The sequence below is a fragment of the Momordica charantia genome (assembly GCF_013281855.1).
Source record: "Momordica charantia cultivar OHB3-1 chromosome 6 unlocalized genomic scaffold, Mcharantia_2.0 BLBB01000006.1, whole genome shotgun sequence".
Classification (NCBI taxonomy): domain Eukaryota; kingdom Viridiplantae; phylum Streptophyta; class Magnoliopsida; order Cucurbitales; family Cucurbitaceae; genus Momordica; species Momordica charantia.
In genome coordinates this window covers 6,075,517-6,103,042 of record NW_028275164.1, presented here as the reverse complement: position 1 = coordinate 6,103,042, position 27,526 = coordinate 6,075,517, and the positions used below count along the sequence as shown (strand labels likewise).

Sequence of the window (27,526 nt, the reverse complement as noted above, 5' to 3'; positions counted from 1 at the left end):
AATAGGAAAGATGATTTTAATTTTCTCTCTTTAAATGTCGTTCTTTGGTGAGGCCAATATGATATGACTCAATAAAGTAGCAGCTTTGAAATATGAACTTAATATGCAAAATTTAATCAATAAAGTTTTGTGTTTGAAAAATATAAGGTTTTTTTAGTATGAAAAGTTAATCTTACATTTAGTAGGTGATCTGAAGTTTTCAAATGTTAGTGCCCATATCAAATAATGTTTTTCTTTGGAATTTGAAAATGTGTTTGATAGTCAAGGCGGAGCCATGAAGTTTTTTATGGAGGGGTAAAATTTTAAGCTCTAACCTTTGAATAGGTATAAGGTTCCAAAAATACCCTTACGAATATTCAAATAATTTAAAGAAGGTTGGTCAGGACTTCCACCAAGTCCAAGGATCTCTCCCTATTCCTGGTCAAGAAAAATGGGATTGAGTCCAGATTTGTAAGGTGATTGTGAACAAAGTCCCACATTGGCTAGGAAAGGAAATGATCATGGATTTATAAGATAAGATAGGGAATAATCATTGGTATATAAGATAGGACAATTATCTCCACTGGTGTGAGGCCTTTTGGGTGAAACCAAAAACAAATCCGTGAGGGTTATACCCAAAACGATACCATTGTGTCAAAGCCGTGAGGGTTATGCCCAAAGCGGACAATATCTAAAATGCCTATACGAACCCAATTCATTACTTCGCATCAATGGAACTTCAACAGCAGCTAAGTCTAGAGGGAAGTTGTGAGCATTACTGATAAATATATATATTTCCTATCGAGTCAGACATACTCACAACCTTTTGATCTAAAGTAGATATCTTAACTAGTTGAGAGTTTATGTTCTGGTGGCTCTAATACCATGTATGCTTTGATGAATAGAAAATATGATTTTCATTTTCTCTCTTTCAAAGCACGTTGTTTGGTAACGACAATACCTTTAATATGATACAACTCAACGAAGCAGCAACTTTAAAGTATGAACTTAATATGCCAAATTTAATAAATAATTTTTTGTGTTTGAAAGATAAAAGGGTTTTTGTTAGTATGAAAAATTAATCTTACATTTAGCAGGTGATTTCGATGTTTTCGGATGTAAGTGACACTATCAAATAATATTGTCTTTGGAATTTAAAAATGCGTTTGTAGAGCCATGAACTTTTTCACGGACAAGCAAAATTTTAAGTTCTTTGGCTCAAAGTAAAGCCCCATTTGCCAAAGCAATCATAGCTCATAAGTGGTAATTGAAATACAATCAAGAGGTTGTGAGTTCGACTCTCTACCCCCATATGTTGTATAAAAAAGTGGGACCGCGTTTAATTTCCTCCTGCTAATTTGACAATTTCCGAACATTTCTTTCACATTCCATTTAATGATGCTCATTAGCGATCTAACAATTGTACATTGTCTTTTTTCTTTCTTTTTTTTTCCTCATTTGAAGCAAAATACAAAATACAAAATTAAATGGAACCTTTCCTAACTAGAGTGTGAAGTCAATCGAAGGCTTGAATACTAATCTGTTAAGATATCTAATACAAAATTAAATTTACTCTATTCGCACTTAAATTTTTAGGTTAGATGGGTGAAACGGAAGGTATTATGTTTCACTTCTTCAAAGTTAAAGGTTGTTTCATCTTAATTAAGAATGAACAAACTACCGCTCCATCCAAAAAATTAAACCGATGGATTGAGTAAATTTAATTCATTTATATGGATTCTAACATTTCACAATCGATGTTGAACCGGATTAACAAAATTGAATAGACAACGTACCTAGTAAATACCCCACCTCCAACTTTCCTCCGTACATATATATTCTCACAGCATATTCTCACTGATAAATATTGATCTCTTATCTTTCGACTTACTATTTTACATCTAAATATAATTGTTTTACCTTATCAAAGATTAATTTTCTCTTTTATCATAGCTATAGTTTTCCCTACTTTTAAATTCAAATGAAATGTGATATTATTTTATGATAATGGCCGAAATTTTATTTTCAAAATGGCGAATATTTTAAAATGTGTAGTCAGAATTTTCATTTATCTAAAAAGAAATGTGTTTGAAGAATAAATGTTTTTAAATCCAAAAATTGTTAATAAATGTATACAATAAAAGTAACAATTACTTCAATATTCCAACAAAAAAAAATTGACTTAATTTTTTTTTTTTTGTCATTTGGTTGCAAGGCCTAAGCCCTTATTGTTTTAATCGTTTATGATAAAATTTTAGTAGAAATATGTTTGTTTAATTAATTTTCAAATCATATTTTTCTGAATTTATCTTTACTAGTACACTACTCAAGAGAATAATTAGTTTTAATAATCTTGACATTATGGTCACTATTTCTAAAAATAATTTAAACAACTGTTCTATATAGAGTCTTGAATATGTATAATCATTGGTTGAATAGTCATCCGAATAAAATAAAATAAAATCTAGAGACTATTGAAATATAATTTAAAAAAACTAAAAGAATTATTCACAATATACAAATTTTGAAGAATACTTATTTAATATTAAAAAGATAGGAAAACAAATTTCATACATGAGGACGTAATGGCCTGGCAGTTGTCAGAATCACGACGTCGGTTGATATTTCTCCCTATAAATTTCCACCTTCCAGCATTGACATACTACAAGTTGATAAAAGAAAATCAAAATAAAAAAATAAAAAAAAGAGGAAAAAAAAGTGTAAAATAAACATGTCTTTTAAATAAAGCAAAATTTCCAAAACTTCACAAAAGAAAAGGGAAAGAAATATTATTATCTAAATAATCTCAAACTTAATGGTAACCTAAAACATACTTAAAAAAAGTCACATTTATATCATATTTAAAAGCCATGAAAATTTATATCTTTTTAATAGGGATAGTTACAAATATGACAAAAATATTTAGTATAATTGGTAAAAACAACAACCATATTTAATTTCTCTTTTTAAAAAATGGAGATCCAATTTTAAAATGACAATTTTATTCAAATAATATGCATCTGTAATATTTATGTAATATATATGACTACTGATATATATATATATATATCTAATATACTACAGATATGAGTATTTGATATACCTATAATATGTTCGAGATATACATTTATTATACTAGTGATATGAGTGTTTATGCAATAGGTATATAATATACATCTAATATATTAATATTATATTTAAAAATTTAATAGAACATGTGACATATTTTGAAATCCATAAAAGATTTTTGTTATGAATTGTAATTTTAATTTTTAATAATATATATTAATTTTATGTTACACAGTGCAGTTTAAAAAATAAAGAACAACAACGTAATGCAGATTTTATAATCTTTGACGTCCATTCGATTTTCAGGTTGGACGGCGAGGAAGGCTTCCCAAATTGCAGAATACAGCTCAGGCGTGAACGCGAAATCCGCCAAACGAAAATAAATTAAAAAAAAAAAAGAAAAAAAAGTCAAAGGAAATTACTCAGCGATGAGTAGATGCTGCGTCAACGCGTCTAGTTGTTATTACTGTTTTCTCTCAAAACAAGATAAATATCCACGCATTGCTGACTCATCCTTTCCCTTTCAATTTCCTCTTTTTGCAGTTCAGGACATTCTTTTCCTTTTATCAAATATCTACAGTTTTCTCAACTTATTTACAAACAAGGACCGACCCAGTTAAAGACGGCTCTGAGAATGATGCTTTGAATGAGCGATTTTAACGAGATTTAATGATAATTGATTTTGTGGGAGTGATGTTTATATAGTTATTTTAACTTTTGATTATACTTTTTTTAACAAAAAATTTCAAGAGATAATCATTATAGAGGGAATAAATTTAAGAAAGAGATGAGAACTAAAAATTTCCAGAGATAATCATTAGAAAAATATTAGAGGAAATAAACAAAATTAAATATATAAATTTTGATTTTACCTGCTAAAATCACACAAAAACATATCCCGAGTCAGTTTAGATTAGATTTAAAGTTTTCTTAAAATTCTCTCTATTTTACCATGGTAGTAGGTAGGGGTAGAATAACATATTTTAAATGTGGAAATTTAAGGGTCAGAATAATTTTCTTATATAGATTTTTTCTTCTTACTCTCATTTTTTATTATTTTTTTTGAAAGAGTTTAAACCATAGTCAAAATTTATCAAATAATTTTGAAATATAAATAGTGCCTAAAATTTTTAATTTGGAAGAGAAAAATCTGAGATTTGTATACAACAATACTTGCTATCAACAACCACAACCATCCATAAAAATTTTACAGTTCGAAAAAAAAAAATTATATCTTTTTTCTTTCACCTTTCTCTCCTACTTATTAAACAGTACTTAGCAAAATTGTGACGTATGATAAATTTGGTGGCATACCAACCACAATTTTCCCCCACAGCCTTTGGGTTGTAGATTTTTTAGAGACACATGGCATTTTGTGATTGGACAGTGGTTTGGAAGTGTTATTGGCCAGGTTTGGAATTGGAACGTATCTTTCGGAGCGATTTGGAAATTGAACAGAATAATAATAATATGAAAAAAATATATTTGGAAATAAAGAAGTGGAAAAAGAAAGTTTTGTTTTCCGTTAAGGACTCCAAATGTTTCAAATTCTCATGCAAAGGACACTTTCGGGAGACTATAAAAACCCTCTCCGCCTTCCTCTCTCTTCACACCATTCCCTTAATTTCTTCTAATAATTCTTTCATTCTTTTTTCGCTTTCTTTTTCTTTCTCCCGCCGACATGACGATCCTCATCGACCACCCTCACCTAATTGGTACCTTCTAAATTCTTTTCTCGCATGGAACCATGAATTTTAATTCCAATATGGGGTTTCTAATTTTGCGTTTGTTTTGATTGCAGAAGTGGAAGAGAAGAAGGGGGCGATTTCAGAGATGAAGGAATTGGCGTTGGACGGAGGATTCGTGATACCCGATAATCAAACGGCGGCGGCGGCGGCGGCGGAAGGTTTCGTGGCGCCGGAAATTAATTCGTTCGGCCAAAGTTTCAGAGACTACGCGGCGGAGAGCGATAGGCAGAAGAGCGTAGAGGAATTCTACCGAATGAACCACATTCACCAGACGTACGATTTCGTGAAGAAAATGAGGGAACAATACGGCAAAATGGATCGCGTGGAAATGAGCATATGGGAATGCTGTGAGCTCCTAAACGACGTCGTTGATGACAGCGATCCTGATTTGGACGAACCCCAGATTCAGCATTTGCTGCAAACCGCCGAAGCCATTCGAAAAGATTACCCAGATCAAGATTGGCTGCATTTGACTGCTCTCATTCATGGTACAATTCATTTACACAAAACAGAGTGCCCTCTGTTTTCCTCTGTTTTTTCTTTTCTTAACGATTTTGCTCTGTTTTCAGATCTTGGAAAAGTGCTTCTTCTGCCAAGTTTTGGAGGGCTTCCCCAATGGGCTGTTGTGGGTAAGAATTAAGAACCAACAACAACAAATTTCTGGGATTCTTGAGTTTTTTTTTGGCCCGTTAATTGAATGGGGTGATTTGGTTTTGCAGGGGATACACACCCTCTTGGCTGCGCTTTTGACGAATCCATTGTTCACCACAAGGTCGAATTGAGAATTGGGATTGGTTTTTAAGTATGGGAGAATTTGAATCGCCAAATTGGGAATTTCAGCTTACAAAAAGTTTTGATTTTGGATTATGATTTCAGTATTTCAAGGAAAATTCTGACTCCGAGAATCCAGCTTATAATACCAAAAATGGCATTTACTCTGAAGGCTGTGGACTAGATAACGTTATGATATCGTGGGGCCACGATGACTATATGTATTTGGTATGAAATATAATCTTTTTTTGTACCCTTTTTTTTTTGGATAAAAGCTCTGTTTTTTAACATTAATCTCTGTGGTAATTTTTGCAGGTAGCTAAAGAAAATGGGTCGACTTTGCCTTCAGCTGGATTGTTCATAATCCGTTACCATTCTTTTTATCGTAAGTGAAAAAAAAAAGAGAATTTATAATTTTGAGTTTTGGGTATAGAATAGAATCTTAAACAGAAAAAAAAAAAAAATTGGCAGCTTTACATAAATCGGGAGCATACAAACACCTAATGAACGAGGAGGATGCCCAGAATTTGAAGTGGCTTCATATATTCAAGTAATTGATGATTATTTTGTTAATTAAAATTACTATTATTGTGCAAAATAATTGGATTAACTCACTGTTTGTTTATGAAATTTCAGCAAGTATGATCTCTACAGTAAGAGCAAAGAAAGAATTGACGTAGAAAAAGTTAAACCATACTATATGTCCCTTATTAACAAGGTAAATCCTGTGCCTTTTATTTATTAATTTACATGTTTTTCACGATATATTTTGGTAACTAAATGCTGTAAATTTTTGGGGTTTGCAGTACTTCCCGGAGAAACTCAGATGGTGACCTTATTTTCCAAGATAATTGGAGGAGAATGCTACTGCCAGCCGGTGACCGATGACCTGTTTGGATAAATGTGCTCATTATCTTGTATTGTCCATTGTCACATTCAATGAGTTTTTTTTTTCTTCTTTTCCCTCCGAAATGTAATGGAAAAAAGTTACCTTCAAAAATGATGAAATTGAATTACTTCTGTAGAATAATGGTGTTACAATTAATGAAATATGGTTTTTTTCGTTCTTGTTATATGCTTCCAATTCTTGGCGTGTCTTGTTGGAGAATGTAATTAGATTGACATTCCCATATGATATTTTGTTGTTCAAGGCATGGTTGGTTCGAGTTTGAAAGTCAATAATGCCCCACCTTAACGATTGAGGCATATGAAGTTTAGTCTTTCATCTACACATTTGTTATATTAAAATAAAAGAAGAGGTTGTGCTTGAATGTTGCTTAATCTATCCCCATTCGAGGGGCTTGTTGATATTTTGAATTGTTGCTCTAAATTTTTTTTTTTAATTGCATATAAGATACAAGTTCAATTCTCTGACTCGGTGAGAATTAAGCCTTAGGATCAAATAAATGAAGCTAGCATCAACAAAATACAGCAGTTTGTTCGATTATAATTTAGGTTTTTGTTTTATTTTACAATGATTTTAGTTTTTGTTTTATGCAAAATTTTTTCTATTTTATTTAGAAATATCTAATCCAACCTATGAAAACAGAAGCAAAATCTTGAAAAGAAATTCTAATAAGTACAAAAGAAAAAGGTAGAATCATTCTTAATTATGAGCTATACTCTTTTAACAAGAAAATTTAATTATTCAAGGACCTCCCACCAAGAGGTTTTCTCCCCGAAAAAAACTCAGTATTTCAAGAGGAGTTAGAGCCATAGGGAGGTGGGGTCGCTAGCAGCCTGCTCTCCTCTCCTCCCCTGAAGATCTCGACAGAAGTGGAAGACAATCAATTCGAACACCGTTTCGGAATCTGAAAAAATGTTTAGTGGATTAAGTCTAGTTATTGACCAAGTGTGCCATTTCCAATCGTTTTTCTATCATTTGAAACATTTATTTTCCTTCGTGAATTATGACAGTGACACATGGTCACCACTCTTCCAATGTGACTTTTAATAGTCCTGTTTCTTTTTAGTCCAGTCTTCTTTGTTTCCCAACCAAGGGGGTAAATTAAAATTATTTCAGAAAGTGATATCATAATAACGTATTATTTAAAAAATAAAATAAAATAAAAAATCTTGCATTTTGCAACGTACAAGAGATGGTATGATTTGTCAAATTAACTGTATCTTAATGAATTGCTTGCATTTTGGCACGTGGCAGAACAGGGCACCATCATATAAATTCGTAAACATTAACATCAATTCGGTACCTCAATGGAGTATTTGTATAAAGAGGCAGAAGAGCTAAGATGTTACACAAAAGACAACTCATAAAATTTTCATGATGATTTCTCCATCAGTTGAATTGGGGACAGAATGTTAGACTTGCTTGTTTCTACAATACACCCATTCATGACCATTTCCTCCAGCATGAAATGTGCTTTCTCTAGATGGAACATTATATCTAGCTCACACTGCAAATCAATCACAATAATATTCAGTGAAACAGATGAGGGAAACATCGTTCAGAAGGAAGACATGGTCTAAAGATTGAACATGAGGACTTACAACATTCCCAAAATGACGGTCCATGGTTTCAACCAACAGGTGAATGAATTCCAAAATTGCTAGCTCATTCTGAAACATTGAGAAAATAAGAAAGGTAAAGGAAATATTTTAGTGGATTCAGAAGAAAACTGACAGCTTCAATCTGAGCCAAATCCTTGAGGACTACTCCTAACTTGTTCTATAATGTGGTGATCTATCGCCTAAGCGACCTAAGCATTTTCTTAGAGGCAGGTGTTAATATACGAGCCATAATCGAGGTCTGATACTGACTTCTACAAGCTTTCTCATCAAGCTTTTTTGAAAATAAGCACATGCATATCAGAGATGTGTATAGCATATATGATTAATTCCACAAAACGGGCCATGATAAACTCTTCTGGTAAATGGAGGATATCAAGTTCTAAGAAAGAAAGTGTTAGGAATGTCGTATTTAGCGTTATTAATAGAATAGTAGGAGTATGTTAGTAATTAGATATGAAGTTGTTAGGGAGAGTTGTTATAAATAGAATGAGGGGGAAGGGATGAAGGTAGACAATTATTTAGGTGGTTTAGGCTTAAAGAGATAATCCTTGAGAAGGAGAGTTCTTGGCCACTCAACTGCTAAGGAATTTTGTGTTTTGTCCCGTTTCTGGGGTGATTATTGAAATATATTGAAGGTAGGCTATTGGGTTCCTATCAGAAAGTATACTAATCTTTTGCAAACAAAAGAAAACTATCAGTGCTTAAATTAATTATAAATAGTAGAGAGGATAAAGTAACTTACTTCATCATTGTCAACTCCAACCAGAAAAAATAAAGATGCATACCGCCTATATACAATCTTATAGTTGCGATGCTCGACAAAGGAACACTGTTCACAAAGAAAATATAATAAGTGAAGATAGATGCTAGATGCAATCAAAAACCTCTAATTACACTAAAATTGGTCCCTCGGAGAGAATTAAAAAGCAGAACATGTGTTAAGATTCCAAGAAAATATATGGACAGCACTAATATTCATATGCTAACCATCTTAAATATTGTGCAAGATTAATCTTTTAAACCAAAGCAAGGAAAGAGCAGCAGCGTACACCTTTCAGATAGAGAAGCAAAATAGATTATCACTAGATAACTGGGATGGTACAAAAATTTAAAGAACACGTGGTCAGCATAAGAATCATCTGCCTATTGCTTGTAACCAAGGAAGAAGAGAAATGGATAACCAGGGAAACACACTATGTTGAGTTATTTTATCGATTTCTTTGTTTAACATTGCTTCCTGTGATACATTTCATTCCAGGGCAAGCCATGGACTGATTAGACATCAAAGCATCTGGCGGTCATTGGCTTATGAAACTCCCAGGCATGCATTTGCGTAAATGAAGATCATACAGTAGACTCATGTAGCATCATCACTATCATAAGGAAAGATGGAGTGCAAACTAACCACTCATCATGTGTTAAAATAGCAAAACTGTCCAAACCAGTCACGTATACCCCAACCAATCCCAATCCCAATTCTAAAGAAGCATATGATTGATCCGATAAAGCACTATGAAAAGAGACGCGAATTAAATGGTTTCATATGTTACAAATCGCCTTCACAGGCTTTTAGTGCAAGATCATCTAGATCAGCAATCGAGAGTCAACTCCTGCCCAATCCTAGCTCGCACTTCCAATTAGAGTTGAACTTAGCTCACAACAGTGAATGATGATTTTTACGGATGATACAGGCTACATAGCTACCTAGGGCAAATCCCAGCGTATTTTTCCATAATTGAATTGAATTTAAAGATCAACAGCAATGCAATAGAATTCAACGATTCACGACATGGAAGGGAAATTCGAAAGCATATGAACGAGATCCAGGTACGATCGGCAAGGGTAAAAGAGATACCTGTTGTTCGTTTCGAGCGAGGCATTTCCGAACGATTTCACCTTCTAAAGCTCGACGTTCTTCGAGAGTGAGATATTCGTAATACTGAGCGAGGCGGGTTTGGCCCTGCTTGTTCACCATGAGAATGAATCTGATCCCCATTCTGCCTTCCACCAACTCAACAAACGCACACAGAACAGAGAATTCTAAATCGATCGCGAAGAGGAAGAAACCTCGGGAAGGGTTTTTTTTTCCAAAATAAATAATAATAATAAGAGTAAAATAGCCCTACCTTTCAAATTGGTCTTTAAATCTTGGAAAGTAACAGGTTAGTTGAGAAATTGACTCAATTGACCTGAAAAAGTTTCTATTTTGCTCAAATGACTTAAATTATAAAATTGACTCAACTGACCCAATTTTAACTTTTCTGACATTTCAGAGAGTCTGTAATTACGAATATACCCCCAAGTGAATTGAACTACAACAAATCTGCCGTTGAATCACGTATGTTGGTGTAATTAAAACCATGGGCGAGTTCCACTTGATTCATGGCCATGAATTTATTAAAGTACCACCAACTTAATAATTCCCCACCAAATTTTTGTACTATCATTTATTATATACCCACACGTTCTCACCGAGTGCAGAGAATAAAAGTATGTTTCAGTCTGTATTGTTCAGAAGCACATCTTTCACGTGGTTTTGAAGAACTTTCATACCTTTTCTAACATTTTTCACATCTTGAATCCATTAAAAGAAGTCAATTTTTCATCTCTGACACCTTGAACGAGGTTAGTTTTTTATTGGTTCATAATATTGTTTTCGATTCGTCTAGAATATGATGTATTTAGTTGGAGTAAATGAAATTTCTGAATTTTTCAGTATTTTTGTGGGTAAAAGAAGTTATGTAAGTCAATTATTCATGGCCGTGTTTATTCGTTTAATGGCCGTGGTCAATGGTTTTATGATTAACGGCCGTGGTTTTAGGTCGATTGCATATACATAACCTTGATCAGCTCACAACCATGGTCCATTTTGTCGATTCGTGACCGGGGTGTTTATGACCACGGGCGTGGTTGTGTGATTAATGGTCGTGGTTACATGTTACCTCGGCCGTGGTTCTTAATTGTTTGATTCATGGCCATGGTTGCAAATTTCCTCGGCCATGGTTGTGTGATTAATGGCCTTGGTAGCATGTTCCTTCGCCATGGTCCTTTATTATTTGATTCACGACCGTGGTTGCAAATTCATGGTTGTGATTCACGACCTTTATTATTATTTGATTAATGGCCGTTGTGACATGTTCCCGGGGTCGTGGTCCTCTAATGTTCGATTAAGGGCCATGGTTGTATTTTCCCTCGGCCGTGGTCCTCTAATGTTCGATTATGTGCCCCCACTCGTGTTTGTGCTTTATATTATGGTCGTGTCTGAAACTAACACGATCGTGGTAACTTTGATTACTTATTACTTGTGTGTTATTATTATTCTCCATGTAGGATGCGTCGACTATTTGTGATATATGGTGGCAAGTGGAACGAGGCTGGTACGGTGTACGAAGGTGGCGTCATGGGCGGGCTAGATGTTGATGAAACAATAACATATGTCAACCTAGTAAGTGTCTTGCACATGCTTACTAGAATTGATCTTGACCAATTTGATCTTATTGTACAGTGTGTATATAGATTTGATTTTCGGTATGAAGTCCCGAACTATCTAATATTTGATGACAGCAGTTTGAGATTCTATTTGAACGGCCCTCCTGATCCGTCACAAGTACCCTTGTACGTAACCGTCGTACCTAAAGCATCATATGGTAGTGGGAGCAGGAGAGGAAATAATTTTTTCGAAACCCAAATATCGTCTTCATTCCCATACTACCCAAGGCAGAATGATCCATGTTTTGGCCGTTCTATTTCTATTGTCTCTCCTCTGGATGATGTCCGTCTTCCCTCATTTGTCCCACAGATTACACCATTAGCCGATAACGTTATCCCATGTAACCTAGACGACGACGAATCTCCATATTATGGTCAACTGTACGAGAACGAGGTTGAGTACGAATTTCAGAGTGATGATAAGTATGATTATGACGAATATCGTACCGAGGATGGGGTTGAGGGCGATGGTGGGAATGGATATGACAATGGGGAGGAGGATGAATATCATACCGAGGATGTGCTTGACGAACATTATGAGAATGAAGGTCAACATGTTCATGAGTCGCATACAGTGAGTGGGAATGCACCTTATCAAACAGTTGAAGAAGTTGTTTCACGTCCGATGTAGAATATCATAACTGGCAATGGGTCCGACTTCATAGGTGAAATTGCTGTTAAGGGTATTTTCCGTTCGAAGGAAGAACTACGCTTCAAACTGTCTGTGGTAGCTATGAAGTTGAATTTCGAATTTAAAGTTAAAAAATCGACGAAGACATTGTTCACTGTTGGATGTACTGAGCAAGGTTGCAAATGGGGTTTGCGTGCAAAGAGTATCCAAGGTGGTGACTCATTCATCCTTTCGAAGTTTAACGATGTTCACAAGTGCAAACGTGAAGTACTGAACCATGACCACAGGCAAGCTCGGAGTTGGGTGGTTGGTCAGTTAGTGAAGTCCAATCTGGAGGATGTAAGCCACCACTACAGACCTAAAGACATTATTAACAATAGCTAGAGGGAGGAATCTTAGGTACCATCTCCATTTTATAAACCTAAAATACAAATACATTATTCAGCAAGCCAGAACGCAAACAAAGAAAGGAACAGATGAAAGGAATGGATGAAAACTCAAACATAGAAAGGAACAGATGAAAACCCAAAAACAACATAATCTGTCCAAATTCATGGGCTTAACATGGCCTAGGTAGTGCAAATTCAAGAAGGATATTGATTCTGTCAAACTTCAAGGTCACGACCATGGCCGTGGTACGACCGTGAATTTGGACAGAACCAATGCCGTGGTACTCTTTTTCATGGTCGTGGTCAAGCAATCATTTTCACCACGGCCAAAAACCACGCCCATGAAATTTGCGTTGAACCATGGCCGTTAACGCGCCCATTAAACCCTCCTTCTTCCACTCTAGAAAACCCACACAACGATAACAAACGCAGCAGAAAACGTTCAGCCCACACAAACCCACGCAAACACAACCGAAAACAGAAACCCCGAAGCCCTAAATCAAAATTTCAACCACAAACGCAAATCATAAACAAAAAACGCCGATTTCGAGCCCTACAAGTATCGAAAATACTAAATAGGCTGCCATGGAAGGAATTAATGGACGAATAACGAAAAAAATCGCAAATATAAGTAAAAAAAGACTTATTTTCTTGCCATAAAAGAGACGCAGATACGAAATAAAATGTTCTAACCTCGAAGTTTTAGATATGGGAAGCGATTCGAAGTACGATATTGACTAGTAGAGAGTGAAACAGAGGAAATTGAGGGAGTGTAAATCGAATGGGCGAAAACGAAAACGAAAACGGAAGAACAGAAAAGAAGATGGAATGAGAGATACGAACAGTTTGAATTTGAACTGAGGGGTATAATGGTCATTAAATTAGCGACTGTGGTACTCTTTTTCATGGTCGTGGTCAAGCAAACAATTTAACCACGGTCCAACCCAGCCCATTAGTTGTCTTTCATGAACACCACGGTCGTGGAACTAGTTTTCACGGTCGTGGTCAAACATTCATTTTAACCACGGTCCAACCTAGCCCATTAGTTGCCTTTCATTAACACCATGACCGGGGTCCTATAGTTCACGGCCGTGGTGAAGCAAAAAATTCGTGTTACTTTTCTACTAACCAAGGTCAAACTAACAATAACCACGGTCAAAACCACGGTCGAACCTGCCCATTAATTTCTTTTCCTGTTAATTCGTTAGCGACTTCACTTGCATTCCAGATTGAGGCTAAAATAGTAATTTAATCCTTCAATATTCTATTCAAAATATTAAATTGGGTTAGTTGAGTCAAATTTTTTAATTGAGGTCAGTTGAGCAAACAACAAACGTTTTTAGGTTATCCATGCCAATTTTTCAGGTTAGTTCTCCCCCTTTGAAAAAATAATTTACTGTTAGCTACCTGTGACATCAGATCGTTAGATTAGTAATTTTTAAATGATGTGTCAATATTTATTAATTATATATATTTTTAAATTTATGTGACATGTTTTTTAGTCAGTTTCCTCATCTTTTTCTTTCTCTCGTGCTCACCTTTTCAAACGTTATCTTCGTTCAAAATTTCATGCTCTACTTTTACGTCCTTCTCCTTCTCAAATCTCTGCATCCAATATATTCCTTCTCTCTTAGACATTTTCACAAACAAGTTCTTTGCGCTCCCAAAAAACACACACATTGGACGTAGAAACCCAGAAAGGCATTGTCAAAACGAAGAGATTCCTCATCTAGACTCCGCAATCTGAGCTCATGTATATCTTTTAAAGGCTTGAGATACCTATTAGATAAACGTTTGATGATGTTAATTTAAGTATATTTTAACTAATTAAAAAACTAGTAATCTCTCTTATTGAATGTCTGGAACTTATTTCATCATTTATAATATTATGTTCTAAAAGTGATTAAGATAACCATTTGCAAAAATGTAACACTAATTATATCTAGAAACTTCTTGGAGTAACTACACAAATATTTTAACTGTTATATTATTTAATTCTCTCTAGATTTATCCTGAATATGGTAAAAAAATATTTTAAGAAAATGATGTAAAAAATATCTCATCCTCAATTATATATTTTGGGCTCCAAAAACTTTTAAAAAGTTCTCTAAAGATATGAATTAGATTTAAAAATAAACAAATATGTTTGGGTCAGAAGGATCCTTTACCTATAAATGGGATGTGTCTCAAGATTTTTTTTTTTTTTTGAAAGGTAAGTTGAAAATAAGTTTGGAAAATGAGAAGTGAGGAAGGAGGGGAAGGAGAAATTAGAGAAGGTGAGAAAATCTTCTCTCAATCTTGTATTTTTCTTAATAAAAGTTTTTTTTTTCTCCAAGAGTCTCCCCCTTCTCCTTTCGTGCTAATTTTTTCTTCACTCGTTATATAATTTGTAAGTTCTTTAAATGTTATAGTATTATTTCTTAAAAAAAAAAAAACAACAAACAAAACTGACTATGTAGTTGATTTATTGTTCAAATTAGTTAGATTAGTTTATATGCCTATTTAATTGCTTAATAGAAGATGTTACTAGTTTGTTGCATAAGGTTGTACACATAATTTTCTTTCATTTTTTTCTTTGAGAAATATAAGGTTGTATATATACTTTTGTACAGTGCCTTCACCAATTTAATAAGAGTATTATTTTTCCTTTTTACTAATCCTCATAAGGAGGGATATATAAATAATTCTGTTTAATTTCAAAATTTTATGATTCATGCCGTTATTATTATCATTATTTTGTTAGCAACAGTAACAGAAATTAATATTGTATATTCATTGTTTTAATTATTCTTATGTTGGAGTGACACTAATGATTTAGTTTTAGAATATGTTTTGTTTATAATGATATTATAATAAAAAGGAGAAAAACAAATCTCTCTGTCATCTTACAATTAAAAATGGTGCGAAGTGTCACAGTCCAGAATTCAACCCAGTGCGATGGCATCACGGAGCAGGCGTGACGGTGATGGAATAGTTTACAAATATATTACTAAAAAGTGCCGATAATTTTTTAAATTGAGATTTATAAACCCATTTTGTTTTTGTTTTTGTTTTTAAATTTCTGTTTTTAGTTGATCAACGGAATGCATGGTAAAATGAGTATTTTGTGATAAAATAGTAATTTGAAAGTGGACAAAAATGAAGTATTTATATTAAAAAAATTGCATACAGCAGTCTTTCATCCCAACTACTCTTATGAATAGTTAAAGAAACGATATATCCTAAGATTCGAGGACCATGGGAAGATCCTGCTTGGATTTAGACCTCCACCCTATAATTAGACTACAACAGACTGAGACTGAGGATAAATAAAAGAACTCCATAAACACAGCTTAGCTTCTTCACAAGTGGTTTAGGACTTCAGCAATTGCTAGAGAGAAGAACTGAAAGGCCCAAAAATAACTGCCTTAGCTTAACTTACAACAACACTCATCTTTCAAATTTTTGACACAATTCAGTTGGAACTTGGAACTACTTTACAGTTACACTAGGATTGCTCACCGTGTCGTCCTCCGTGTTATTGTTTAACAACAACTGGGTGATCATCTCTTCCTCTTTCTTTTCCTCCACTACGTCTTTCGGAGTCAAAAAGCTTGGTTGATTCGTCGACGATAGAAGCCTCGCCCACATTCTGTCAGTTATTACCACCTTGTTCTGCTTATCCGTAATTCGCTGCACATTCACCATATCCATATCACAGTCAGTAACATTCATCGCAGACCTTAATGAATGAATGGATGAATGAATTTTTATAATCAATCGTTGTTCTAAACTCGACAGACCTTCAAATAAATGCACCAAATGTATGTTATGCATGCATCTATTGTAGTTATTTAATGATCATATGCAAGGATTGGGGTTGGGGTCGGTGTCGGTGTCTTACGTAGAAGGGAATGTATGTCTGTCTTCCGTTAACAAGCCCACTAGTGTAGCCAGTATAGCCAGCCATTGCTCCATGTATAGCACTTTGAGCAAGCAGAGTGCAGTAAACATTGTCAGAGGCATTACTCGGAATAGCTCGGATCATATAAGTCGGATCTGCAAGAAAAGTAATATAGTTTGTCTGAGACATGGTCTGATCAAGCCTTTATTATGGCAATAATATTGCTTAAAGCATACCTATATATTTGAGGTTTATGGTCATCTTATGCTCTTTGGTGAAATGATCCTGCAGAAATAGAAATGAAATGTGCTCAGCAAACTATGATTTGATTCAAATGTTCAACTGTATAATCTGTAAGAATCTAACATTTAAGGTGTAGAAGCATGAGATTTTCATTCCAAAGTCAAGGTTAATGTTATCATAGTTGGTTCACATACGACGTGATCTCGTCTAACTAATTGTCTCTATGAACTGGCAGAATGTCGATAAAAAAAGGCAGGCACGAACTAGGGTGATTTTATTATTTTGGTATAATATAGAGCACACTGAAAGCCAAACCTTGATTTTCTGTGATATCCAGAGCCCAACATCTTGAAGAAGCTTATTTCCAGAAGCATCTTGCTTATCTGTAGAATTCATGCTTCCAGAAAGCAGCTCCTGCCCAGCTCCTTCTGCAATGACAATTACCATGTGACCGTTGTCTTTGAGACATCTTGCTATATACTCGTAAAGTCCACCGGGTCCTTCAAGATAGAAAGGCGACTCTGGAATTAAACAACAGTCCACATCCCTGCTCGCGAGAGTTGCATACATTGCTATAAACCCTGCACAAGAGAACCCAGACGAGAGTGTATAATGTTGGATAGACAGTGAAATCCCCATAGCTAATTTACTAAAAATAAACATAAAATCACATAGTTGCTAGATGCTTAACAAAGTTAGAAGAAGTTCTTCAAGTATAGAAGTTAAATTGATCATAAATGCTATATGACCTGGCTAGGTTGTATCCAAAGCCATACGAAGCAAGATAGCAGAATGTAAAAGAGAACAAAGTAGCTAATGAATGGCAAAATTGTTTCTTACCACAATAGCGACCCATCAACTTCACGAGCCCTATACCATTCTCCATACTTTCAGCTTCAACATGGGCTGCATTTATAGCACGCTGAGCCTCCTCAACAGCAGTGTCAAAGCCAAAAGATTTGTCAATCACCTGCATCAGCAAAAGACAGAGAACCCACTTAGATCCAGAAACAATCTAATTTCCTGCTAGTCATCAAGTTTGGAACATGAAAATGTACCGGAATGTCATTATCAATGGTTTTTGGAATGCCGACAACAGCAACTTTGAGCCCTCTCCTTCTGACTTCCTGAAGAAAAAATAAGAACATTTTTTGTGAGAATCAACACAACAAAAAGTGGATAAGCCACATGAAACCAACACGATTTGTATCTGACATCAAGCAAAAATAGAAACGAGAAAATGGAACATTAAGACAGCGAGTTCTATTACTTGCATCTTTCACAAAATTACCTCATATATAGCAGCTGCTCCCTTCTGAGTTCCATCTCCACCAATTATGTAAACCTGTGGAATGGAGAGCAATAAACTAAAATCCAAGAATTTGCAAGTGTAGTCCGGTATGTACATTGTAGTAATATATCTAAGAATCTATGTTTCCATCAAAATTGGAAAATAAACAAATAATAATAATATTCACACCTGATTGATGCCGCGATCTTGAATGCTGTCAACAATCTTCGAGGTATCATGGCCACCTCTTGAAGTCCCAATGACGGTTCCACCGCGTTTATGGATATCATTCACAAACTTTGGAGTTAAATGAATGGTATTCTTCGAGTAAAAACCCCTATATCCTCCCTGCAAATCACTTTAACTTAATTAATTCATGAAGATACAACATTAATCTTTTTTAAATCAAAACCTTCGGAATTAAATTACAATAAAAACAAAAACTCAGAGAAAAGTATTAGTGAATCACTGAACTTGAGAAGCTACATTCCTAGGGGTAAAAGCATCCATTTTGTAGGTAAGACCAGAGATTAAGGAAATCACTTACTTCAATTCCTAGAACCTTCTTGACACCATACATATTGTATAATCCACAAACTAGTTCCCTGATCACGGTGTTGAGACCGGGGCAAAGACCGCCACATGTCACAATACAAGCATGAACCTCGTCTGATTGAAAGTATACCTGAACAACAATCCATTGCAATTCAATAACTAAGGGATGAAATTAGAAATCATACATATACAGATAGAGCGAGAGGAATGGAGAGAGACTTACCCGTTGGCGAGGACCAGCACGCCTAAAATGTACTCCTCTTGGACTATTCTTATGAGCAACAACCTGCAAAAGAAAATAACAGCGATTCAACTAGCTACCTGAGAGAGTAATAATCTTCATTTATCAATGCTTCATAAATCTTGCTACTAGGTGGTCAGAGAAGATGCAATTTGAAGCTATTTCCTCATTAAGTCCAGCTTTTTGATAAATTTATAGTTGGGTACATTTCCATCCCAATAAACCAGGAGATGTATCATCTATCAGATCATCTTTATACACAACCTCCTAATGCATATTGTTAACACAAATCCAAATCTTAAGATTCATTAACTTTACACATCATAAAATATAAACAAGCGAACTCCCTCAAAACTGAAGTCAGATCCAAGAAAAGGCTAACCTTCTGAGGAACGGAATCATCAACATGCACAAAATACTGCCTGAAAAACACAGATTACTTCACCAATCACGTAATGAAATTACCCAACGTTATATGCCATCAGAAAACACAAATCAGATTTAGAAAAAAGCAGAAAAGAAGAAGCACCAACTTGACTACAGAATACGCAGGATTGTCTTGTAATGGATTGGAATACGTCTGCAACCAAAACAAAGCATCATCATCAGCATCAGCATCAACATCAGCATCAGAAGCCAACAACCACCGGCTCCACCAAATTAATAAAACAGGTGGGGATTGCCCGATTTTTTTGTGCCCACCAATTTAAAGAGAAGCACTTCTCATTAGAAATCAAAAAAGTGATTAAAACAAACACACCCACTTGATAAGATCACAGAGTAAACCCCTTTCAATCGTAACTCTGAGGAAACAAAGAAGTAAAATATCAGATGGGATTGGGGGAAAAACGTACAGGCAGATCGGGAATATAGTCGGACATGTGGGGAACATCTTCCAGAACATAACCAGCGTCGCCATGGACGATCTTCACCTTGGTACTGTCAATGTTATTAACAGACGCAGCCATCGCGATCCGAAACGATTCACAACTTCGAACTTCGAACAATAAATCCGATGGGGGGAACGAGCGAGAATTAACGAGGCAAAACTACCAATCTGATTTCGTTTGAACACAGGAACCGCAGAGCGAAAATGTTATATAGGTGGCCCCTGTTGACCAAATAGTGAAAGATGACCCGCAAAAGTAGAAATCACGGACGCTAAAATTGCTTTCTGGGGTTCGCTGGGGCTGAAAAGACTCTGGTATTTTCCGAATCGGATCGAGAGAAAACTGGTGGCTGAAAACTGGAGGAACTGCGACCACTTTCTTCTGCCATATTTGTATGATTATAATTATTGGGAAGAAAATAAAAATATACCATACAGAGGGAGACGTCTCCAAAGAGGCAATTCACACAATCAAACACGAAGAAATTAAAATAGAAATTCAGACAAAAAGTTTTGGAGATTCGTAAATCATTTTCGTTATGGAAATTTGAAACTCAGATCGACCGACGGAACTGATTTAATAAATTTTAATGAAATGCCTCCAAAAGGGTATGAGTATTCACTTTTTTTTTTTTTTTCCTTTTTCAGATTCACCCAAAAAAAAAAGGAATAAAATTATAAGGGAATATGATATGATAGGGATTCTCTTATTGGCGCGTATTGTATTAATAATTTAGATTTTTTTTTCATGTGTAAATGAGAGTGGATAAATGGATAGTTTATAGTGAATATTTGCTTATTATAATGTCAACTTTGATATTCAAGCTTAACTATCTATTTATGTATCTTTTTTAGGGCGAGAGAGTTATTTCACCCTTCATCTATGAATTATGAGAAACAACCTATGGTTGTGCATATTCTTTTCATTTGATTGAGTTTGTTATAAATAAAAAATGTTCATGGAGGATGGTGGCTAATCAACACGTTGGACCACAATCGTGGTCCATGCAGGAGCGTATCCACTTTATTTATTTTATTTTATGATTTATGGATCTACTATAACTACTCACTTCGATTCAATAAGAAAAATTTTAAGATAGAGTAAAAGAATCATTTTCACTTTTTGTAATGTCGTACCTTAAGGGTGTTAGCTCCTTCTAAATGAATTATGTCTCCACGGAATGTTACATGAGACATTTGTTCATGACAAGAGGTCAGATAAATTTCATTCCCTTCTCATTTTTGTTTTTTTTTTCTAGTTTTTTAGTACAACCAAAATTTAAGATGTCGATGTGAAATACTGAAATCTCGTTTTCTGGGAAATATGGATGAAAATATCGATAAAATGTGGATGTTGATATATATTTTTAGAAAATTTATAACAATTAAAAAAATTAATTAACAAATATTTAAATTAATAAATAAATCTTTTTCTAATTTTAAATAAGTTACAATTTATTATTATCAATTTTATGTTTAAATTAGTGATATTTTGTCAATATTTTTTTTACCTGTTGATTTCTTTCCATATTATGAAAATGTCATATGTAGATATTGAACTCATGGACATGGATTTGTCGAAATGTTGACATTGTCAATGAAAATTTAATACTCTAAGTACAACAGATGTAGAGTATGAAATTTGAACTTTATACCTCAATGAAAGAAGTATGGTAATTTAAATCTCTCATATTAGGATGAAGAGTAGATATCATTTGAGTTATGTTGATGTTGATTTTGCTTCTTTTACGGGGGATTGTTATTAATTTTTGTTGATTTGATATCTCCATATTAATTTTTTTAGTTAATTTATGACATTTTTGTAGTGATTTCAGATGCGTCATTTTATTTGTTTCTATTTCTCTTCTCTCTTTCTCCCTACTAAAAATAAAATTGTTACAAAATTTTACTCAGTAACATACTAAAATAATACTAAATTTATATTTGGAGAGCTACTTTTATGAAGATACAAATATAAAGTCTTAAGTGTCGTTATTGAGTATGTTATTTTTATAAATTTGAGGATGATTTGCGAAATATAATATACATATATATATAAATAATATACTGTTTTTATAATTCTCTCAAAATCATTGTTTATTTTAACTACTGAGTTTTTCTAAAGTTGATTTAGATTAAATTGAACTAATTTAATTATATCAAAATTGTTCCCTTGTAAAAGTTATTTCTTGTGCAGCCACGATGGCATGGCAGCGACACCACTATGAGTCTGTTAGAGGATGAGAATGAGAAATAAAAATTGAGGGAAGAGATAAAAAGGGCGAGGTGAAACATAAAAAGAATAAGAATAGGAAAAAATTCATTCTTTCTTTTTCTTTAAAAAATTCACTTTTAAAGATCCGGAGGAATTCCTCCTAAATTCCTGGTCTAATAATATATAAACAAGTATTTATTATTTTTTTTATTTTACATAATTCCTACCTGGTCTTAGAGATGTTCAAGAAACCAAACAACCTGACGAACCCGACTAGATTGGGTCGGGTCTCGGGTTGACCCTTGAAAATCCCGGGTCAACCTGACCCGATCCGAGATTATAATTTTTTTTACTAATAATCTAATATTACATATATATAATAAATTAATAATTATTAATTAAAATCTTATTTTTTATATTCAATCACATCCATCCATTTCATTAAATCTCAACTGATTATAAGTTTCAATTAAATCCTCTCCATTTTGAATATTTGATTCTCTCTCTTTTCTAACATTTTCAATCTGATCCTGATCCTCCTCCCCATCTCTCTCTATATAAACTTTTAATATTGTTGAATTAGAACTTACATATTGGTTTCAATTTTAAAATTTGTATTAAATTAGGACTTACATGTTGGTTTCAATTAGGATTTGAATTTGTGTATAAATTAAGCTTTTGATTTTTCTATATTTATTTGGTCAATGTTACAAACAAACCAAAAGTAAATTAATTAATCAATTTTTAAAAAAAAAAAATCCGACAACCCAATCCGACCCAACCCAACCCATGAACACCCTTACCTAGTCCACTTATCTATATCAATGGAGCAGACAGTAATTAAGAGGAATGGAGAAGGGAAGGTTTTTCCAAAAGAATATATGTGTAAAGTTATTTTTAGGCAAATCATTCAAAAATGGCAACTCATTCTAAAATGACACTTATGCCATTTCATACTTTTTAATTGTTATTAGAGAACCATTTTCCCAAACCTCATATACTAAAGTTTTTCTGGGGAGTAAATAGGCAATAACTCAAAACTTTATGGAAAAAAGTATAATTTAACATTAATTTTATTATTAATAAAATAAATATATATTTTATGACAAGAAAAACATAGTTCCACAGTACAGATATCTATCTGACCTCTTCTTTTGGAGGTAAGTTCTCATATCCAACAATTATTGTACTAAATGGATATCTTTTTTATTTTTAACAAAGTAACATAAACATAATTTTGCAAAAATATAAAATAAAAAGTGTAACATCATAACCTCACCTATTTTAGTCTCATTTTATTTTACAATTCTTTTTTAAATTGTCAACGATATTCAAAAAAATTAATTTTTCTTTTTAGGGAACAATATAGTTTTTATAATTCTTAAAAAATAATTTCCCAATTACTTTAAGCATAATTTTCATGAAATATGATTTGACATTGAGCTGTTAATTTTAAATTTTTATTGTAGATATATTAATAGGATGAATTTACTACTTGATCAACAATTTGATTGAGCTCAAATTTTTTTAGTACAATAAATTAGGGGTACGGGGATTTGAATCTTCGACCTCAAACAAATGAGCAAGTGTTAATTATTGTTGAACTATGCTCATGTTAGATTGGTTCAGTTTTTTTTTAACTCAATTCAACCTACCCAGAAATACTCCTATAATTTACATTTCTATATATTGATCATTTACGACCCATTTGATTAGATGTCCATTTCTTATTTCTAGTTTCTAATTTCTAGGTTTTTGAAAAACATAAGCGTTTGGGTAGATAGATTTGTTTATCGTTACTCATTTTTGAATCGTGTAGATATTTTGGAAACAACAGTCTTTTTAGTTTTTATTCCTATTGTAACTTTAAAATAAAAGTATTATTTTATCATTATTGACCCATAAAATATATAATAAATATTAAAAAGTAAACCTAGCATAAAATTTTAAATATTTAATTTATTTTTTTTTCAATTTAAAAGTTCAGAAAAGAAGAAACAATAAATCGTACCATATTTCTGTTAAGAATGAGAGATAAGAAACATAAACAATACAAACGGGTCCTTAATTTTCAAATATGTTATTCATTGTATTATAACTACTAATAGTTTTAGACTCGATTTCCAATTGAATTGACCATTGATATGACTATGAATAGAAGAAATCGAAGAAGGAACATTCATGGAAAGTAAAGTAGGTTGTTAAATATTCTTCCACAAAAGTCATCCATGTCCATTGTCATTTGATAGTTTAATTTAATATAACATTAAGGTTCAATATGATTAGAATATTTTGCAAGTCGCCAACTTGATATTTGAATTAAGGGGTAAATAGATTGATTAAAGTCGGTTAAAATCACCTCAAACTTTTTCTTGAGGAGGGAAAAGCGAGCATAGCTCAGTGTAATTGGCAGATTCTTCCAACCAAGAAGTTGTGAGTTCGAATCCCCTCCCCAACATGTTGTATTAAAAAAAAAAACATTTTTTAAGGTCTACATAATTAGGTGCTAATTACTATCTTGTTGCCATACTCAATATCTTTCCTAAGGAAATGAAAATACCTATTTTCTCTTTAACATATTTTCATTTCATTAAATTAGACCTTCAGCTTACATAGTGCAATCACTTTTTGCTTTCTACTTTTTTTTTTTTAATACATCCACTCATTTTAATTTAAAACATATATATAATGCAAAAAAATTCAAAAACTAATTAAACTTGGAAAAAATAAGTCTAATTAATGCACAAAATAACTCCACCAAAATTTACAAACTTTGTAAAAATAACTCTAACTTCGTCTTTGTGGTCTTAATCCTAACAAATTCATACCAATCATGAGTTATACAACTTATTGAACACATACGATAATGTTTTTCTCAATGACTATTATTCAGACGAGAATCAATAAAAAAATATAATAAAAAGATCAATAATATTTAAAGGTTAAGATTAATATTGACGCACTCAATTAATTTTAAGGTATAATTGTATGAAATTGAAAGTCTATGATAAAATATAATAATTGATATTTTCTCAAATAATAAAATGTTATCGTCAAATTTCTATAATTCAATGATTTTTTTTTTCTTTTTTCTTTGAAGTGCAACATTGTGTGCGATGTGAACATGAACATAATTAACTAACATCTACACATTCTTTTGAGGTGGAAGGTTCGAATTCCATACCTTGATATATTGTTGAGATGAAAATTTAAATTGTCCGAATATATTTGCTTTAAGTTATGTTGGGCTACAATTGGGTGATGTTAGGCTCAGAAGGTTTTCATAATGAAAAATTAGAAGTCGGCAAATAACGAATACGAGCAAAACGATGTCAAATTGTCGGCGGAAAGAGAAAGAAGAATGGACATTTTTCAAAATTTGTTTTTGAGAATAACTTTATAATTCTAACTTTATTTTATATTATTAATTAATAAATAACTTAAGGACCCCATTTTTTATTTTGAAAATTTGCAGCCGAAACTTGACTTTTGCTCCACTTCCGCTGAATTCTCCAATTAATTTTCTATAATAAAAAGAAAACTAAAATTCTCTAAAATTTTACTAGTTTCAATAAAGATCAAATATCACAAAATCGAAATAAATATCATAAACTCATAAGTTTCTACAAAAATTCAACACTAATGTCCAATTTTTTTTTGAAGTCCCAACATATAATTTTTTTTTTTCTCTAATGACTCTTAAAATGGAAGGTTATCATGAAGTAAAAATTGCAATTATTTATTCAAAGTAAATCTTGCCACAATTATCCAAATTAATTCAATCAAATCTAAAGTTTAAAATAAATTTTGAAACATATTTTGACATACTTTGGAGTAAAAATTGAGTTTTTTTTTCCTTTTTTTACCCTTGAAGATTTCATCATCACTATTATTTTGAGGGGTGATATTTATGAGAAAATTATAAAACAAAAGAAACCATCATCCAAATATTTAATTTTTGTTTTAAAAGATAAACATAGTTTTCAGTGTACTATTATTATTTTGAGATGTGATATTTATGAGAAAATTATAAAACAAAAGAAGTCCAAATATCTAATTTTTGTTTTAAAAGATAAACATGATTTTCCCGGTAGTAGCACTCGATCTTTTAAAGGTGTTATTTATTTACTTTGCATGCAATAACAAAAATATGAAGCATCCCGTTAAAATGTTTGAAGATCATAAAACGACTGAAAATGATTTTGTAGTTAAAGACTCATACTTCCCCGTCAAGATTTTATCAATTTCTACTTTACATTTGTTGTATTAGAGAAAAACTAATAATAAGATGGTTAAAAATAAGAATATTACATGATGTGAAGTACATGTTTAAAATCAATTTTTTTATATAAGAATTACAATCTAAATCGATAAATGAGAACAAAAATCACTAATATTTAGATCAACTACCTTATGTTGAAGTTAGCATAAAGTAATATTTGATTTAGGAGAATAAGATCCGGTGAATATAAATAATTAATAAAAAAGAATCCAAGTTAAAGAAAGAAAATCCAAAAACCACTTTGTGAAAGGACCAATGAGAAAAAGTGTAGATATTATTTCTGTGAGTAATTTGGGAAGCTTAGGTCACTGTCCACGTGTCAGAGTATGAGTGGAGGAGAGAAATGGAGCATTAGGAGGCCGGATGACACGGGGGACCCGTGGACATTAGCCTATTACGTAGGACTTGTGTTGTTTTTTACTTTTAAAGTTTTAATCTTTATTTTTTGTCTGTTTCTTGAAACAGCATATTTTTTATTTTTTTTTTCAAAAGAAAAAGAAAACAGTGTGTGTTGGCAGTCGAATCGGATGACGTGGATTCGTCTTTTAATTAAAATCAAGGGAAGCATTAATTCTGATGCGGTGTACGGTTTGTTTGGTTTCATTCACTTAATTATGTTAAAAATGACGTCTCCTCTACCTAACATATACTCATACACATATGTTTATAACTTTATAGTATAATTATTTCAAAAATTTACAAATTTCCAAACATTCATCTCAGCATTTTTTTTTTCGACTCTTGATTATGAGACTTCCGAGAGTTGGAAAGTTGTTGGGTTTTATTCCATTTCTAATTTTCACTTTTACTTTTATACCCATGTTATAGGGGGGAGGTCAAATCAAATTAAAGTTGATATGAATGGAAGATGCTCATGGTAATTGCGTCTTTGTGCTTGAGCTGTAAGGCCGAACATACATACTACTTTTATTGAATATGACCTTTCACATGATTCTGTATGTGTTTATGACATCGAGTACCCCAAAAGTCTAATTGCATTTTATAAAATTGAAATGAAATGTTACAATTGAATTGTACATCCGAAATAGCGGTAAGAAGACATGATCCCATGTGGATACTTGACATTAGTCCAAAGGGATAAAAAAAAATTGTATTATCATAGTGATCTTTGTTTAATTTGAATGATAATTTTTCTCTTTTTTTTTTTTAACTAAAGAAATCTATATAACTTATTTTGAACCTCCGTGGTGGATGATGTCAATCAAATGGATATATGAAGAATCGAACTCCCGACCTTAAGAAAGAGAGTGGATGACATTTACCGCTGTTAAACTCATGTTGACTACTAACTACAGTTTTAT

The 27,526-nt window shown here is 32.9% G+C and overlaps 3 protein-coding genes across 3 annotated transcripts; 1 reads left to right on the top strand and 2 right to left on the bottom strand.

Moving 5' to 3' along the window:
* Nucleotides 1–4,605: 4,605 nt before the first annotated feature.
* On the top strand, nt 4,606–6,640 carry LOC111014416 (inositol oxygenase 4). The gene is made up of 9 exons (XM_022289133.2): nt 4,606–4,763; nt 4,850–5,284; nt 5,366–5,425; nt 5,516–5,568; nt 5,673–5,795; nt 5,883–5,952; nt 6,039–6,117; nt 6,204–6,285; nt 6,374–6,640. Exons 1-9 carry the CDS (start codon nt 4,730–4,732, stop codon nt 6,398–6,400), a joined length of 963 nt encoding a protein of 320 aa, XP_022144825.1. The 5' UTR covers nt 4,606–4,729; the 3' UTR covers nt 6,401–6,640.
* A 1,082-nt stretch (nt 6,641–7,722) lies between these two features.
* On the bottom strand, nt 7,723–10,201 carry LOC111014402 (SNARE-like superfamily protein). The gene is made up of 4 exons (XM_022289116.2): nt 9,952–10,201; nt 8,839–8,925; nt 8,076–8,144; nt 7,723–7,981 (listed from the first exon to the last, which is right to left on the bottom strand). The coding sequence occupies exons 1-4, from the start codon at nt 10,090–10,092 to the stop codon at nt 7,847–7,849; spliced, it is 432 nt and encodes a 143-aa protein (XP_022144808.1). The 5' UTR covers nt 10,093–10,201; the 3' UTR covers nt 7,723–7,846.
* Nucleotides 10,202–15,734: 5,533 nt separating this feature from the next.
* LOC111014520 (ATP-dependent 6-phosphofructokinase 3) lies at nt 15,735–20,261 on the bottom strand. The gene is made up of 13 exons (XM_022289296.2): nt 19,673–20,261; nt 19,352–19,398; nt 19,201–19,240; nt 18,801–18,863; nt 18,570–18,707; nt 18,212–18,370; nt 18,023–18,076; nt 17,790–17,858; nt 17,572–17,701; nt 17,047–17,312; nt 16,725–16,773; nt 16,489–16,643; nt 15,735–16,277 (listed from the first exon to the last, which is right to left on the bottom strand). The coding sequence occupies exons 1-13, from the start codon at nt 19,784–19,786 to the stop codon at nt 16,077–16,079; spliced, it is 1,485 nt and encodes a 494-aa protein (XP_022144988.1). The 5' UTR covers nt 19,787–20,261; the 3' UTR covers nt 15,735–16,076.
* Between the last annotated feature and the right edge of the window lie 7,265 nt (nt 20,262–27,526).

Bases quoted from the DNA above. Each gene is read 5' to 3' on its own strand.
- LOC111014416 (XM_022289133.2), top strand. From the start codon at position 4,730: ATGACGATCCTCATCGACCACCCTCACCTAATTG. The intron at 4,764-4,849 runs GTACCTTCTAAA...TTTTGATTGCAG, and splicing joins CGACCACCCTCACCTAATTG to AAGTGGAAGAGAAGAAGGGG. The intron at 5,796-5,882 runs GTATGAAATATA...TAATTTTTGCAG, and splicing joins ACGATGACTATATGTATTTG to GTAGCTAAAGAAAATGGGTC.
- LOC111014402 (XM_022289116.2), bottom strand. From the start codon at position 10,092: ATGGGGATCAGATTCATTCTCATGGTGAACAAGCAGGGCCAAACCCGC. The intron at 8,145-8,838 runs GTAAGTTACTTT...TCAATGTTTCAG, and splicing joins TTGGAGTTGACAATGATGAA to AATGAGCTAGCAATTTTGGA. The intron at 7,982-8,075 runs GTAAGTCCTCAT...ATTGATTTGCAG, and splicing joins ACCGTCATTTTGGGAATGTT to TGTGAGCTAGATATAATGTT.
- LOC111014520 (XM_022289296.2), bottom strand. From the start codon at position 19,786: ATGGCTGCGTCTGTTAATAACATTGACAGTACCAAGGTGAAGATCGTC. The intron at 19,399-19,672 runs GTACGTTTTTCC...TTTTGGTTGCAG, and splicing joins ACTATATTCCCGATCTGCCT to ACGTATTCCAATCCATTACA. The intron at 16,644-16,724 runs GTATGCTTTAAG...CTTTTCTTGCAG, and splicing joins CATAAACCTCAAATATATAG to ATCCGACTTATATGATCCGA.